This window comes from Mastigoproctus giganteus, chromosome 3 (assembly GCF_048544385.1).
Source record: "Mastigoproctus giganteus isolate SK-2022 chromosome 3, ASM4854438v1, whole genome shotgun sequence".
Lineage (NCBI taxonomy): Eukaryota > Metazoa > Arthropoda > Arachnida > Uropygi > Thelyphonidae > Mastigoproctus > Mastigoproctus giganteus.
In genome coordinates this window covers 41,621,804-41,637,072 of record NC_143577.1, presented here as the reverse complement: position 1 = coordinate 41,637,072, position 15,269 = coordinate 41,621,804, and the positions used below count along the sequence as shown (strand labels likewise).

At 35.5% G+C, this 15,269-nt stretch overlaps 1 protein-coding gene across 1 annotated transcript in view; it reads left to right on the top strand.

Moving 5' to 3' along the window:
- The window catches only part of LOC150087903 (hemicentin-1-like), a 1,496,027-nt gene that overhangs the window by 812,083 nt on the left and 668,675 nt on the right, over window positions 1–15,269 (top strand). Inside the window, exons 42-43 of the mRNA XM_090369959.1 lie at window positions 5,121–5,411; window positions 10,211–10,374. Of these exons, the coding sequence (XP_090226085.1) occupies window positions 5,121–5,411; window positions 10,211–10,374 (455 nt within the window). The remainder of the gene's footprint in view (window positions 1–5,120; window positions 5,412–10,210; window positions 10,375–15,269) is intronic.

The window sequence follows — 15,269 nt, the reverse complement described above, 5'->3', positions numbered from 1 at the left end:
AAATTACCGGCCAATTGCTTTAACTAGTTGATTAACTAGATTAACACTCGACCTCATTGTCAAAGCCAAAGGAAACATTTGAAATGTATTTCTTAGGAACAAACACTTAGTGACGATATGTTGACATTGAAAAAGCTTTCGACACACCCTGGCGATATGGGCTTCTTCACGATCTCTATGAATCTGGTCTTTGAGATCATCTTTCAAAATTTATCGAAAACTTTTTAAGCAATATATCTATTCGGGTACATTTTCATTCTGCTATCTCCCAATCATTTGTGCAAGAAGGAGGACCCTGGGGTTCTGTGCTTAGTGCACACTGTTCTCCATCAGGATCAGTTCAGTTACCAAATGTATTTCTGGCATAGTTGAAACATATCCGTATGCTGATGATCTGGCAATCTCATGTCACTCTCAAACCATGCATCCAGTTGAAAGACAGTTTCAAGGCACCGTTAACAAGCTTGTTCAGTGGGCAAAAAATAATGGGTATAGACTTTCAAAAGCGAAACACAACAGCAATTCATTTTTGCCATACCCAGAATTTATGGCAAAAATGGTTGTAACAAATTGACCCTCATCCAATTCCTTTTTACTTTTTAAGAGTGTTATATTTCTTGGACTAATTCTGGATAAAAAACTAAGTTTTTTAGAGCATATTAAGCATATTTGTACAACCTGTCTATAGAAGCTGAATCTACTTATGACTTTCTACTATGTAGTAGTAGTAGTAGTAGTGGCATGTGATGCAAGAAAGCAAGTGTATGAGCTTATGCAGCATCAGCCAAAAAAAAAATTACACAACCATTCCCTCTAAATGTTTGTCCAGTTCCTCCTTAAATTTATTTAAGCTATCAACTTTCACAATGACAGATAGAAGATTGTTCCAGCAATTAACCACCCGCTGGCTAAAGGCAAATTTCCGTAAAGGTAAGAGGATGACTTCATTCCCGTCACCAATCTTGTTGCCCTTCTCTGTACACGTCATTGGTATACATGCAAATTACTTACATGTTACCAATTCTAGAAGTATAGTAAATAAATTTGATGAATTTGAAGTGTTGGTCAAGACATCAAAGGCAGATATTGTTGGCATATCAGAGACGGGGTGTCACACAGATATTAGGAATGCAGAATTGGAATTTGGGGAGTACAATGTGTACAGAAAGGATAGACAGGATAGGAAGGGAGGAGGTATGCTGTTAATTAAGAAAAACATAAAATCAAAAGAAGTGCATTCAGTTGATATAGATGAACAGTGCACCGTTGAGTCAGTTTGGTGTTACATAAGCACTGAGAAAGCAAAAATAAGAATAGGAGTGTGTTATAGGCCTAATGACTCAAATGAGTACAATGAACAATTGTACAGAGAAATAGAGTGGGCTAGTAAATAAGAATGTCTTATAATGGGGGATTTTAACTTCCCAGATATTGGCTGGAACTTGTGGATTGGTCACTCGCACACTAGTAAGACTTTTGTGGATTTATTGGATGATTGTTTTCTGCAGCAGTATGTTCGAGAAGCAACCAGAGAGGGTAATACTCTTGATCTGGTTATCAGCAATGATCATTCGTGTATTAAGAATTTGCAGATAAAGGAACCACTAGGTAGCAGTGATCACAGTGTACTGATGTGGGATTTACTTAAAGATATAATTACCATCAGGGGTAAAGGAAAGGGTTTTTGCTTCCGTAAAAGTGAGTACAGTGGTCCCAGACAGTTTTTAAATTCTGTATAGTGGGATCAACTGATGATGTTACCAACAGCAAATTCTGAGTGGGAAGCATTCAAGGAATTAATCGTGGAAGCTACTAAAAGTTTCATACCTATTAAGAAATATTGTTCAAGGTTTAGGCCTAAATGGTTATCAAATGAACTAATGAGACTCGTGACAGAGAAGAAAAATGCATGGGATGCATATAAATTATCAGGCGACACAGAAGCCTATGGCAGATATAGGCTAGTCTGTAATCAAGTCAAAAACAGATATAAGGTTCCAGTTCTGCATTCCTTATATCTGTATGAGGCCACGTCTCTGATATCCCAACAGTACCTGCCTTTGATGTTTTGATCAACACCTCAAATTCATCAAATTTATTTACCAACATCCTAGCATTGGTGTATACGCAAGTATACATGTTGTTGTTGTTGTTATTTTGTTTTTAGAAGCATTAGCAACTAAGGACATATTGCTCCAGGAATATGCGGTGGTCATTCCCTGACCTTTCTGCATCCTCTGTAGTTGGTGGTGACGGGCTCGAACCTTGGTCTAATCAAAAAGCGTGTGCTATGCATTGCTGCTCCTTCCCACCTAGCTACGGAGGTGCCCGCAAGTATACATGCACCTGTTCCTATTCTTAGCTACCCTAACACAACCCACGTGTTTACTTGTACTGCAATGACTCCTAGCAGTCTCTGAAATATCCTGCATCTTGTTTTCCAGGCTTCTGCTCATTCCAATTGAAGCATTGCAAGAATCACTTTCTCTTCTGCCAGTGGCTACTGTTAATCTATTAGTCCTTGTATTCCCCCAAGCTAGCAGTTTTCCGATCCACCTAACACTGCCTTGATAGCATCACCAAATATTGTTGCACCCTTTCGATTTAAGTGTGTCCCATCCCCGTAGAAGCAGTCCCTTCTGTTAACAAGTACAGACCAGGCTGAAAAAAATTCTACTCCTTGAGCCTTGCACAGTCTTTCCAGGGCCGAATTGATCAACAAGGCTGTCGTTATATACTCCTTACTATCGTGTCTGGGCAGAATTGCAGACACTTTCAAATTCAACCCTAATTCATAGCTTTTTTTCAACAGTGACCTGTACTTGTTAAGTAATTCCACCGGTCTCCTACTCTTAATATCATTAGTGCCAACGTGTACAACATGTTGTACACTTTGGCACTAACGATACTTAAAAGATGATATGTGCAAGATGATATCTGCTCTACAGTGTCTTAAAAGATGATATCTGCTCTACAGTGTCTTAAAAGATGATATCTGCTCTACAATGTCTTAAAAGATATCTGCTCTACAATGTCATCAACCTTTGCCCCTGGCAGACATACCCTGGTCCTGTTCCACCTATCCTTTTACACACCATGTTCCCCATTTCCCTGACAATAGAGTCACCAACAACTAGTTTCTTTGGGACAGCGCATTCTGCCTTGTGATTTGCTGCTGCATTGTGTGATGTTCAAGTTCAAGCTCTGGTGATTATGTGGGCAGCTGTGAGCTTGACGGGCCCCTCAATTTAGATCCTTCGAGGCATCCACCCTGTCCTTCAAGCTCTCATATAGGCCCATAACAATGCTGAGTTGTCACCTGATTTCCTCACACTGCTTACATTGTGCACACACAAAGACATTCGCCTTGGCAATATCATGTCCCATACTTGATTTCTCCACAAACATCAAGCAAGCAGTGCATTTTAAAAGGCTGTGATTCAGAGGGCAACTGTCCCCTTCAGTTCTCCCCTGAGCCACAGCACTCCCATTAGCTTGAGCCTTTTGCTTTGCTGCTCTGGTCTGAGTAATGATTTTGATTCAATTTCAATAAAATTTCAATTTCAGTACAGAATTATAACCCTAAACTTATATCCCAATGCAGTTTTAATACTATATCTATATATATATATATTTTTTTTTTTCAATATCGAGTGTTATCTCCGAGTTTTGTCTTATAACTTCCGTATCAAGTTATTCTCCACTATCCTGAATGTAGTACTTTGCATTTGTCAATGCTAAACTTCAGTTGTCACCTCTCAGCCCTTCTGCCCAACTTTTCTAGATCCTGGTGCAGTAGCATACAGTCATTACTGCCATTAACCACCCTACCAACCTTATCATCTGCAAACTTGGACATTAAGCCTTATATGCCTTCATTAATATCATTGATAAATATAGAAAACAGCAATAGGCCCAACACTGAACCTCAGAGAAATCCACTAATAACATTAGTCCGCAAAGAGCAGTGTCTATTGATTACTCTCTCTGTCTTCTTCCACTCAACCATCCTTTTATCCATAGCAGCAACTTGTCTTTAATGCCATACTAGCCAATTTGAACAGCAGTCTTTTATGTGAAATGGTATTAAAAGCTTTCTTGAAATCCAAGTATATAAAGTCAAAATAATTTTTTTATATCCAGCTGCCCAGTTCCTTTTTTGACCGCATCGCTGTATCCAAAAAATTTTAAAAAGAAAAAACCTTATTCGGAGACAAAATAACTGTTACTTTTTCTGATGACCATAAAAATACTTTTAAAATATTTCTACTAGACAGATTTACAAAACAAATAACCAAGGAAAATATTTCTTCACTTAATAAATAATAAAAAAATTAAATTAATTTCTAAAGGTATAAAAGGTGTTGGAAAAAATAAATCAGTTCATATGATTGATTTCGTGAAATAGTTAAATATTAATTGATAAGTATACTATTTTTAATTATAATGATGATTTTATAGTCACTTAAACTTAAATAAATCAAACTTATTTTGTTAAAAAAAGTAAATATTTTTTGGTTTTTTTTTTTCATTTTTAAAAGTGTAAATTTGTTCTAGAATTCTCATTTTGTCTACTACTTTATACATATATATATATATATATATTTTTTTTTTTTGCATATATATTTTTAAATTTTTTTAAAAATATTTGTACACATAATAAGCAGATATATATATACACATACACAGATATCAGATGTTTCAAATTTCACGTGCTTTAACAGGCTTTTAAACTGAAAATGGAAGACTAATAGACTCAGTTTTGCACTCTGTCTAGAACATTTTTTTAAAACAGAATTAAATTTTTTTTTGTTACATTTTGAAAATAAAACATGTAAATAACACATTTTTAGATATTTAATTTTTTTGATTAAAAAAGAAAAAATTGCTTGTAAAAAATTACTACAAAAAGTATTGCAATTTTTAAGAAAACTGTTCACACCAAACTATAATAGGAGGTGCAGGGATTTTATATATATAGATAAAAATCTGAACTGCAAGTTACTATATGTAACCGTTTTATTTAATGTGAGATCAGATTTAATGCATATGTGTTTACCGCCATTTAATAGTTCACTTTTTTCTCACTGTTCTTTCTGCATATTTTGAATTTTCTTTAGCACCACCACAGATAGATCAACTGAATTCTTTTGCTGAACTCTATGTAAAAGAAGGAGATACTATAATGATCCCATGTCCTATTGAAGAAACGATAAGCAAGCTAATAATTTCTTGGTTCAAAGATGGCAAATATCTTATAATGCAGGATTTACCACCTCACATAGATGCAACATCAAATAATCTCTTTTTAAAAATAATGCGTGCCCAATCTTCTGATGCTGGATTGTACAAATGCATTGCAAGTAATCTTGCAGGAGAAGTTGAGCATGAAACCAAACTACACGTTTTAGGTTAGTAACAGACACTTTTTCTTATTAGTTTATATTAATAAATTCTCAGAATATTATAAAATATATTGGACAGTTTTAACACAGCATTTTGACACAAATAAGGTATGATATTTAGTCATATTTTAAGCATATGGTTTATATTGAATATTTGGTTATCTGTACTGTATATATACTCTACATTATAATTGCATATATCTATATATATATCTATCTAGCTTATGCGCCATCAAATCTCCATATCAAAAACAAATATATATATATCATTTTGCAATTTTTTCGTTAAAATTCCTTTAATTAATTTTCTTATTTTTAATTGCATTAAATTGATTTTTAACTGTGTTAAATTGAGTTTTATTGGGTTAAATTGATTTTTAATTATTTTTTAATTATTTGTTACTCTAATGTAAGTTTTTAGATTTTTTCATTTTAATTTCTGGAGAGTAATATATGGAAGTGTTCTACATACTATATCGAGGTTAAACTCTTATTATTTTATATATATATAATTGAGAAGAACTTAGGCCTATGTTCAATCTGTTATTTCTAGAAATACCATTATGCAATTAATACTGGTATTGGCAATGCAATGCAATGCAAGCAAGCAAAACGTATAATGTACCAATTTAAAGTTTATTCGACCTACCGGTTTCCACAATATTAGGTAGAAGTGGACAAAGCCATCTTAATAAAACTAGATCCCAGCCAAAAAGAATTCATTAAATATAACCACAGGAGCTCACAATTGGTGAGTATGGGCTTGGCACACCCAGGTCCTGAGCTAGATATCATCATTCTTCTCTTTCTGATTCCCTTCTACTTCTCTCTCTCTCTCCCTCAGGGTAAACTCAGAAATTTTTTTCGCTTCCTTGCACCATACGGCTAATAATAATAATAATAAATATATAAAGTTCATCAGCTAGGACCCCCATCTCATTAAAAAATGCAAGGTCCTTTGAATTAAAGAAACAAAGGATATAACATTTCAGTGGAATCTAAACCCTGCCAAAAGTCAAAATTCTTTTCACACCCAAATTATTTGTATTATTGTATTAGCTAGTTCAAAGGGATGACGAAGGAATGATAGCTGAAGAGGATTTTTTGATGATTCCCATGCTGGTTTAGTGTAGCTAACACAGTCACAAATATGAGGTCGTCCTACCTCCTGACATCCTTATCACAAAGACATCAGGTATACAATCTCGTGACAAGGATGTCAGGAGATTACAGTCATCTCACAGGAATGTCTGCAAACTGCAAATCCACAAATGGTGGAATTAAGAGCCTACAAATAAAGGGGAAAATTAGGTTATTATTTGTTATTTGGTTTTTAGGAGCATTAGCAACTAAGGCCATATTGCTCCGGGAATATGCAGTGGTCATTCCTTGACTTTTCTGCATCCTCCGTATTTGGTGGTAATGGGCTCGAACCCCGGTCTAATCAAGAAGCGTGTGCTAACACTGCTGCTCCTTCCCACCTGGCTACCTAGGCGCCTAGGAAAATTAGGATTTCAGCTTGCAAATTTTATAGAAAATACATTTTAGTACTGTGTTAATTTAATGCATACAACACACATGTAGGAACTCACCATTATTTTTAATATGAAGTGTTCTTTTTAGATAGAATGACTAAAACTATAAGATAGGACCACACACAAAGTTTAAACTAAAATTCCCATGCAAATAATATTCTTAGACATGTAGTTAAAAAAATAAATAAAAATCAAAATTAAAAATCTTAATAATTGAAAAATAATTATTTTTAAAAAATGGAATTAAGTAAATAAAAATTAGAAATAATTTGAAAAGTGAATTTAAAAATATCATACTTGCACTGAACTAAGTGATTAAATTAATTGCTGAGAAAATAAGATGAACATTTTGTAATGCCAACAAACATGATAATATATTGATAATATGAACACAATACATTTTCAATACAATACAATACATATTAATAATATGCACATAATACAGTAAAATTTAAACAATTTAAAATGGCCATCTTATTAATTCAGATTGTAAGAGAATTGAGTGTATGTTTTAATGATATTTAACGTTTGGCATTGCCATTAAAAGAGATAAATTTAAATAACTAAAATTGTTAGCATTAGCATTAGTAGAGGCATATGATGCAAGAAAGCAAACTTATGCAGCATCAGCGAAAAAAAACCCAGAAAAACTTCCAATTCACCCCTCCATTCGTTCGAAATACCTGTCCAGCTGAGCCTAAAATTTATTTAGGCTATCAACTTCCACAACAAGGGATGGAAGTCTGTTCCAACAACCAACTACCCGCTGGCTAAAGGCAAATTTCCGCACATCTATCCTACATCTGTCTTTCCTCAATTTGAATTTATGCCCTCTCAGGTGATTATTCTGAGCAAAATGAAGAATCCCATCAGCATTGAGCATGCTCAAACCATTCAAGGCTTTATACACCTCTATCAGATCACCTCGCCGGTGCCTAGTCTCCAGACACTGTAATTTGCAAAACTTAAGCCTTTCTTCATAAGAGCAACCCTTTGTTCCATTCGCTAATCTTGTTACCCTTCTCTGTACTCGTCCCAGCAGCTCTACACCCTTCTTGAAATGAAGTCTCCAGACTTGTATACAGTACTCAAGGTGTGGCCTAACCATTGCCTTATACAAGGGAATAATCACCTCCTTATCCCTGCTAGAAAAATTCCTATATATCATTGACAATACACCATGAGCTACTCTTACAGCCCATCTGCACTGCTCAGAGAACTTCATATCTGCCTGCAAAAATACCCCCAGGTCCTTTTCATTCTCTACCACTGTCAGTGTAGTACCACAGAGTTGATATGTTGCTCTAGAGTTGCTGTTTCCCATATGTAGTACTTTACATTTGTCAATGTAAAACTTCATTTGCCCCCTCTCAGCCCATCTGCTCAACCTTTCCAGATCCTGTTGCAGCAGCATAGCATCAGTAGTGTCCTTAACAACCCTGCCAACCTTTGTATCATCTGCAAACTTGGATATTAAGCTTGTTATACCATCATCAATATTATTTATAAATACAGAAAACAATAATGGACCAACACTGAACCCTGAGGGACTTCACTAATAACATTAGTCCATGATGAGCAGTGTCCATTGATTACCACTCTCTGTTTTCTCCCCCTCACCCACCCCTTTATCCATAGCAGCGATTTGCCTCCAATGCCACACTGCTCCAATTTGTGCAGCAGTCTTCCATGTGCAACAGTATCAAAAGCCTTTCTAAGATCCAAGTATATAATATCAAAGTTATTCCCTGCATCCAGCTCTTTTGTAACTGCATCATAGTATCTAATCAAATTGGTCAGGCAAGACTTCCCCTTAACAGAACCATGCTGTGTCCGAGCTATAACTGAAGTCTTGTCTAGATGATCCTGTAGTGCTTTAACCAGTGCCTCCATTAATTTTCCTGGAATAGAAGCTAAACTCACAGGTCTATAATTACTTGTGTCAGCCTTAGATCCTCCTTTGTGAATTGGAGTCACATTTGCACATCTCCAGTCTATGGGTATCTCCCCTGAGTCCAAGGGGAGGTGTTAAATCTGAATAAAATTAATATTTTCAATAAAAGCAAATCTACATTTAAAATTTATTTAGTTTTAATAACTGTATTATTATATACAGTCTATTCCAGTTATTTGTGACACATCAGGACTAGTGCATTTTGGCCCGATTAAGCGGCTGCCCCAATTATCCAAAGTTTCACGTAAATAGTTAAAAATACAATGGATCCCCGCTTTACATTTGATTCACTGTACAATCAAATCACGTTACGACGGACTCACCATAGTAAAGTACCGTTCACTATACGATGTGTAGTAAGCGCCGTCATTGTGATCACGTTTGTGAATTGAATTTTAATTCTCTTAAACGCCGATTCTAATTAGCAAAAATAGGAGGAAATTTATCCACAGGCTATAAAAGTAAAGATATATTAAGCACAAATTTACCTTTTATTACCTTACCAATTTAAAATTAAATGATACATGAAAATCAGAAGAATATACGTGATAATCAATATAATTAATATGTACTGTAATATGTACATACAAACTAGTTGACATTTCTGTTCACTGACATTTGTGGGTGGGGGTTAAAATTTAAAACAGTAAAAAGATAAGCAATCAATAACAAAGAACACAGCACACACAAATTTCAAGTAACATGAAACGCGCAAGTGCGAACGGAGTAATGAGTTACGAAGCTCTAAAAATAGGAGTGAAGAGAAGATTCTGAAAATTTATTTTGTTATATGATTGAAGATTTCATGGAAGTGTGAACACATTTCACAATAATAACCCAGAGAATTCCAGCTGTCGGTATTATCAAAAATTCAATAAGATCGACTTTACTATCCATTTATGATAGATTGCACTAACAGAAAAGCCCAATAAACAGGTGATTGCTAATTGTTTTATGGTTGTGACCTCCAGAAATCTGACCGAACCATGTGTACGGTTGGAGACAATCGTAGGGTAATCTCCAGTGCTGCGATCTCCTCCCCGATTAAACAGCATGTTGTCCGAATTAAGCGAAGTAAACCCTGGCTATTTTCTCAATTGGGTTCTGTTCTTTAAGATTTGCCCAAAATAAACAGCTGTCCCGATTAACTGGTGGCCCAAATAACCGGAATCCACTGTATTTGTAGGCAACATTAATTTTTAAAAACAGTATTTTAAACCATTTGTTTATCCTTTTTTGTTCCAAATAAACATGTACATTAATAGGGTGTGGATTTCACTAGTACATGTGTAATCATCATTATATACTTATTTCAGTTCCTCCAGTAATTCGTAATCCGCATGGCACCAAAAATGACCTTCGAGTAATTGAACACCAATCATTTACTTTAGAATGTCTAGCTGATGGTGTGCCTCCTCCTTCAATATCATGGTTCAGAAATAATGAGTCTGTATCAGTCGAAGAATATCCAAATATTCAAGTGGGTATTGATTATTTGTTTATTAACATATGATTAAGATATGGTTAACATAAAATAACAAATTTAAAGTATATACATATTTCCAGCTGTAGTATATTATTTCATGATTTCCTCAAAGAAATATTAGATCCAAAATTAAATGTTTCAGTTGATTTTCTTCTATATGTAAATTCTATCTAAATTACATCATATGCAATTAGGCAGTGTATCCATTCAATATGGAATGAAAGCTGCATGATAAGACCTAAGATCAGTTTAAAGAATGAATTAAAAGAACAATTAATCACTTGAGTCCATTTTTAATTGCATTTTGTACTTAAAAACAGACACGGTTTGCTCTGGAGATTTTACAGAAACCCAGTTTTCATCTCTGCACACAATTCTGCTCACTACTGTGGGGTTATCATCATTCTCTGCAACAAGATCACCACAGATTCATTCATGTTCTCTTTAATTCATGTTCTTGTTCTCTTTTAATTCATGTGGTACAACATACTCATAAACAAATGCATGTCTTTTCACCCTTCTGACCTCTACCATTTACAAATTTGGTGAAATGTGATAATTATTTTTGAATTTCTTAATTAATTCTAAAGCTAAATATATGATGACTTTATGCTGCTTAAATCCAAAGTTATGCTCAATATGCATTGATAACTTGAAGTTGAACTTAGCAGTAAGTACTGCTGTAATCTTGCCTGCTTGCACTTTTTCAGCCCTCTTACCTACAGAGTTTACAGTTTCTTGGCAAGGGTGTTTGCCATTCATCTAATGCTTGAAAACTTAATTTCTAAACCAACACAGCCTTATTTAAAAAGGATGTGGATCTGTTGGAATTGCAGTACTTGAAAGCTAGAGGAGACTTGATTGATGTGCTTAATGCTTTAGTAGATTGATTAAATTGATTCTGGCTGCAAGACAAACAATTTACTATACTATTTATTATTGATCTGGAAAACTAGGAAATGAATGTGTAGATCACACAGAAAAACAACTAATAAATTCAGACATGATCAAAATGAAGTTCCCTGCTCAAGACTACAAGGCCATCGTACAGAACGCCTGCTCCTTCTAATAGCAAAATATATATTGCAAGATCATAATAATAATAATAATAAGCTTATTAAAATTAATATGCAACTATCCTTATGGGTTTTTGGTGGTAAGAAAGTGAAGATGTGGTCCTTGGCACAGTGTGCACAATTGTACTTAACGTTGTACTGTTTTACAGTAACATATTTTACTTTTTTGCTCTTGTTATCAGCATGAAAAATAAGATACATATTTACATCTCCAAAATTTGCAGAAATACAGACGCATATTCCTTAGAAATGTAGCAAACCTTCATTGAATTCTTCACCTGTCTGAAGAGGAAAAGTTTTCTCTTTTTTGTCAGTGTTTTTCTTGAAATTTATATGAACAATACTATATGATAGATGCAATATGGTCATTATAATTCTTGTGCCAAAATTCCCCGTGTCAACACTAGCCTTACTCCTCACCATTTTAATGTTTTTTTACCTTCTGTATTTCCTTCCCCCCCCGATTCTAATTTTCTGTATTTTGGTTTGTATGCATGGCCACTCTACATCCTTATGCCTCTGTCAGTTTAGGAAGTTTTTAGGTTCATGAATTACATAACTGGTGCTTAGTTGTGGGAGATGTTATCTATATTTTACATTACTGCTGTATTTTTATTGTGCTTTATTTTCTTTTATATTATCATGTTTTATTTCATCTGTACATTTATTTTAATAAATTATATCTGCTTAACCAATATCAGAAGCAATTTTTGAATTACAAAACTAACTGTATTTTCATTGATATGGGGACTGCAGGTACTGTAATTTTCATATGAAATAAAAATAAGGAGGCACTGCTTTCTGATTGATTTGCATTATTGCAATCTATATATCTTTTATTTTTCTAATGTAAATCATCATCATTCAGCCATTTTCAATCCACTGCAGGATGAAGGCTTCCAGCAACTTTCCAGTTCCTTCTGTTTTGTGCAATGGCCATCCATTTACTACCCACAAACTCATGAATTTCATCTATCCATCTCCGCTGTAATCTTCCAGGTTTTTTCCTAGCTTCTGTTCGGTATCATTTTGTTATTTTCTTAGTCCATCTGTCATCATGTCTTCAAGCTATGTGTCCTGCCCAGGACCATTTTAGTTCTTTAGTTTTAATAAGAATGTCCTTTACTTGAGTTTGCTGCCTAACCCAAGTGTTTCTCTTCTTATCTAACATTCTGATTCCCAATATAATTCGTTCCATTCTTCACTGTGTAGTTCTCAGCTTCTCTTCCATTCTTTTGGTGAGTGCCCAAGTTTCACTTCCATAAGTCATGGTGGGGAGTATACATTGGTTCATTATTTTACGTTTCAGACAAACTGGGATATTGCTCTTCAGTATGTGACTATATTTCCTGAATGCTATCTATCCAAAATTTATTCTTCTCTTGACTTCCAGCCATTTATCATTATTACAGCTAATAACTTGTCCCAGATAATTAGATGACTCCACCTTTTCAATTACTGCTCCTTCAATCATTATGTCCCTTTCTGCAGCATACTTGTTCATCATTACTTTTGTTTTGGCCATATTCATCTTTAGTCCAAAATCCTTACTAACTCTGCATAACTGATTAAGATTTTCCTCTAATTCTTTGGGATCCTGATTTATGACCACAATGTCATCTGCAAATCGTAAATGCTTTAGTACTCTCCATTTAAATTGACTCATTTCTGCGACCAGTCTAATCTTCTGAAAGCTTCCTCAAGGGCAGCAGTAAACAGCCTCGGCGATATTGTGTCTCCTTATCGAACTCCTTTCTCGATTTTAAATTTCCTACTGTCTTTATTGAATTTGAAAGTGTCTGCAATTCTGTCCAGACACGATAGGAGGGAGTATATGATGAGAGCCCTGTTGATCAATTCGGCCCGGGAAAGATTGTGCAAGGCTCAAGGGGTAGAATTTTTTTCAGCCTGGTCTGTACTTGTTAACAGGAGAGACTGCTTCTACAGGGATGGGATACACTTAAATAGAAAGGGTGCAAGAATATTTGCTGATGCTATCGAGGCAGTGTTAGGTGGGTCAGAAAACTGCTAGATTAGGGGTATACAAGGACTAATAGATTAACAGTAGCCACTGGCAGAGGTGAAATTGATTCTTGCACTGCTTCTATTGGAATGAGCCGCAGCCTGGAAAATAAGATGCAGGATATTTCAGAGACTGCTGGGAATCATTGGGGGTACAAGTAAACACATGGGTTGTGTTAGGGTAGCTAAGAAAAAGAACAGGTGCAAGTATACTTGCATGTACACCAATGCTAGGAGTTTAGTAAATAAATTTGATGAATTTGAGGTATTGCTCAAAACATCAAAGGCAGATATTGTGGGGATTTCAGAGACGTGGTGTCACACAGATATAAGGAATGCAGAACTGGAATTTGGGGAGTACAATGTCTACAGAAAGGATAGACAGGATAGGAAGGGAGGGGGGGTTATGGTATTAGTTAAGAAATACATAAAATCCAAGGAAGTGAAGCCAGTTGACATCGCTGGACAGTGCAGTGTCGAGTCAGTTTGGTGTGACATAAGCATTGGGAGATCAAAATTGAGAGTAGGAGTGTGCTATAGGCCTAATGACTCTGATGAGTATAATGAGAAACTGTACAGGGAAATAGAGTGGGCCAGTAAATCAGAGAGTCTTCTAATGGGGGATTTAATTTCCCAGATATTGACTGGAATTTGGGGGCTGGTCACTCACACACTAGCAAGGCTTTTGTGGATTTATTGGATGATTGTTTTCTACATCAGCATGTTCGGGAGGCAATTAGAGGGAGTAATACTCTTGATCTGATTATCAGTAGTGATTCTTCATGCATTAAGAATCTGCAGGTAAATGAACTACTAGGTGGCAGTGATCACAGTGTGCTGAAGTGGGATTTACTCAAAGAGGTAACTACCATTAGGGTTAAAGGGAAGGGTTGTTGCTTTTGTAAAGGCGACTACGATGGACTGAGGCAGTATTTAAATTCTATACAGTGGGATCAACTGATGATGTTACCAACAGCAAATTCAAAATGGGAAGCATTCAAAGAACTTATCTTGGAAGCTACTAGGCTTTACATACCAACTAAGAAATATTGTTCAAGGTTTAGGCCTAAATGGATGTCATATGAACTAATGAGGCATATGGCAGAGAAGAAAAATGCATGGGATACATACAAATTAACACATGACACAGAAGCCTATGATAGATACAAGTTGATCTGTAACCAAGTTACAAAGGAGGTTAGGTAGGCGAAGGCAGATTACGAGAAATCCTTGGCAAGGGATGCGAAGAAAAACAGCAAAGAGTTCTTTACTTATGTAAACTCTAGAAGGAAGGGGATGAATTAGATTGGTCCACTTGATATCGATGGGTCAACTCTTGATGATCCTGCTCAGGTAGCTAACAAACTAAATGAATATTTTGCATCGACATTCACACATGAGGATTTATTCAGCGAGGGGAATGCCAGAGGTGTATTCAACTCTGGCAGTAAGCTAGAGAATCTTGTAATAACTGAGAGTAAAGTGGAGGAGAAATTGTTGAAGATAAAAACAAGAAAGGCACCTGGAGTGGATGGGATCTATCCAGTTATAATAAAGGAGGCAGCAAAGGAAATAAGAAAACCCTTAGCCATAATTATGAGAGCTTCCTTGGACTCAGGGGAAGTACCCATGGACTGGAGATGTGCAAATGTGACCCCAATTCACAAAGGAGGATCAAAGTGCAACACAAGTAATTATAGACCTGTTAGTTTAACTTCTGTTCCCGGAAAAGTAATGGGGGCACTGGTTAAAGAAGCACTGCAGGATCATCTAGACAAGACTTCAGTTATA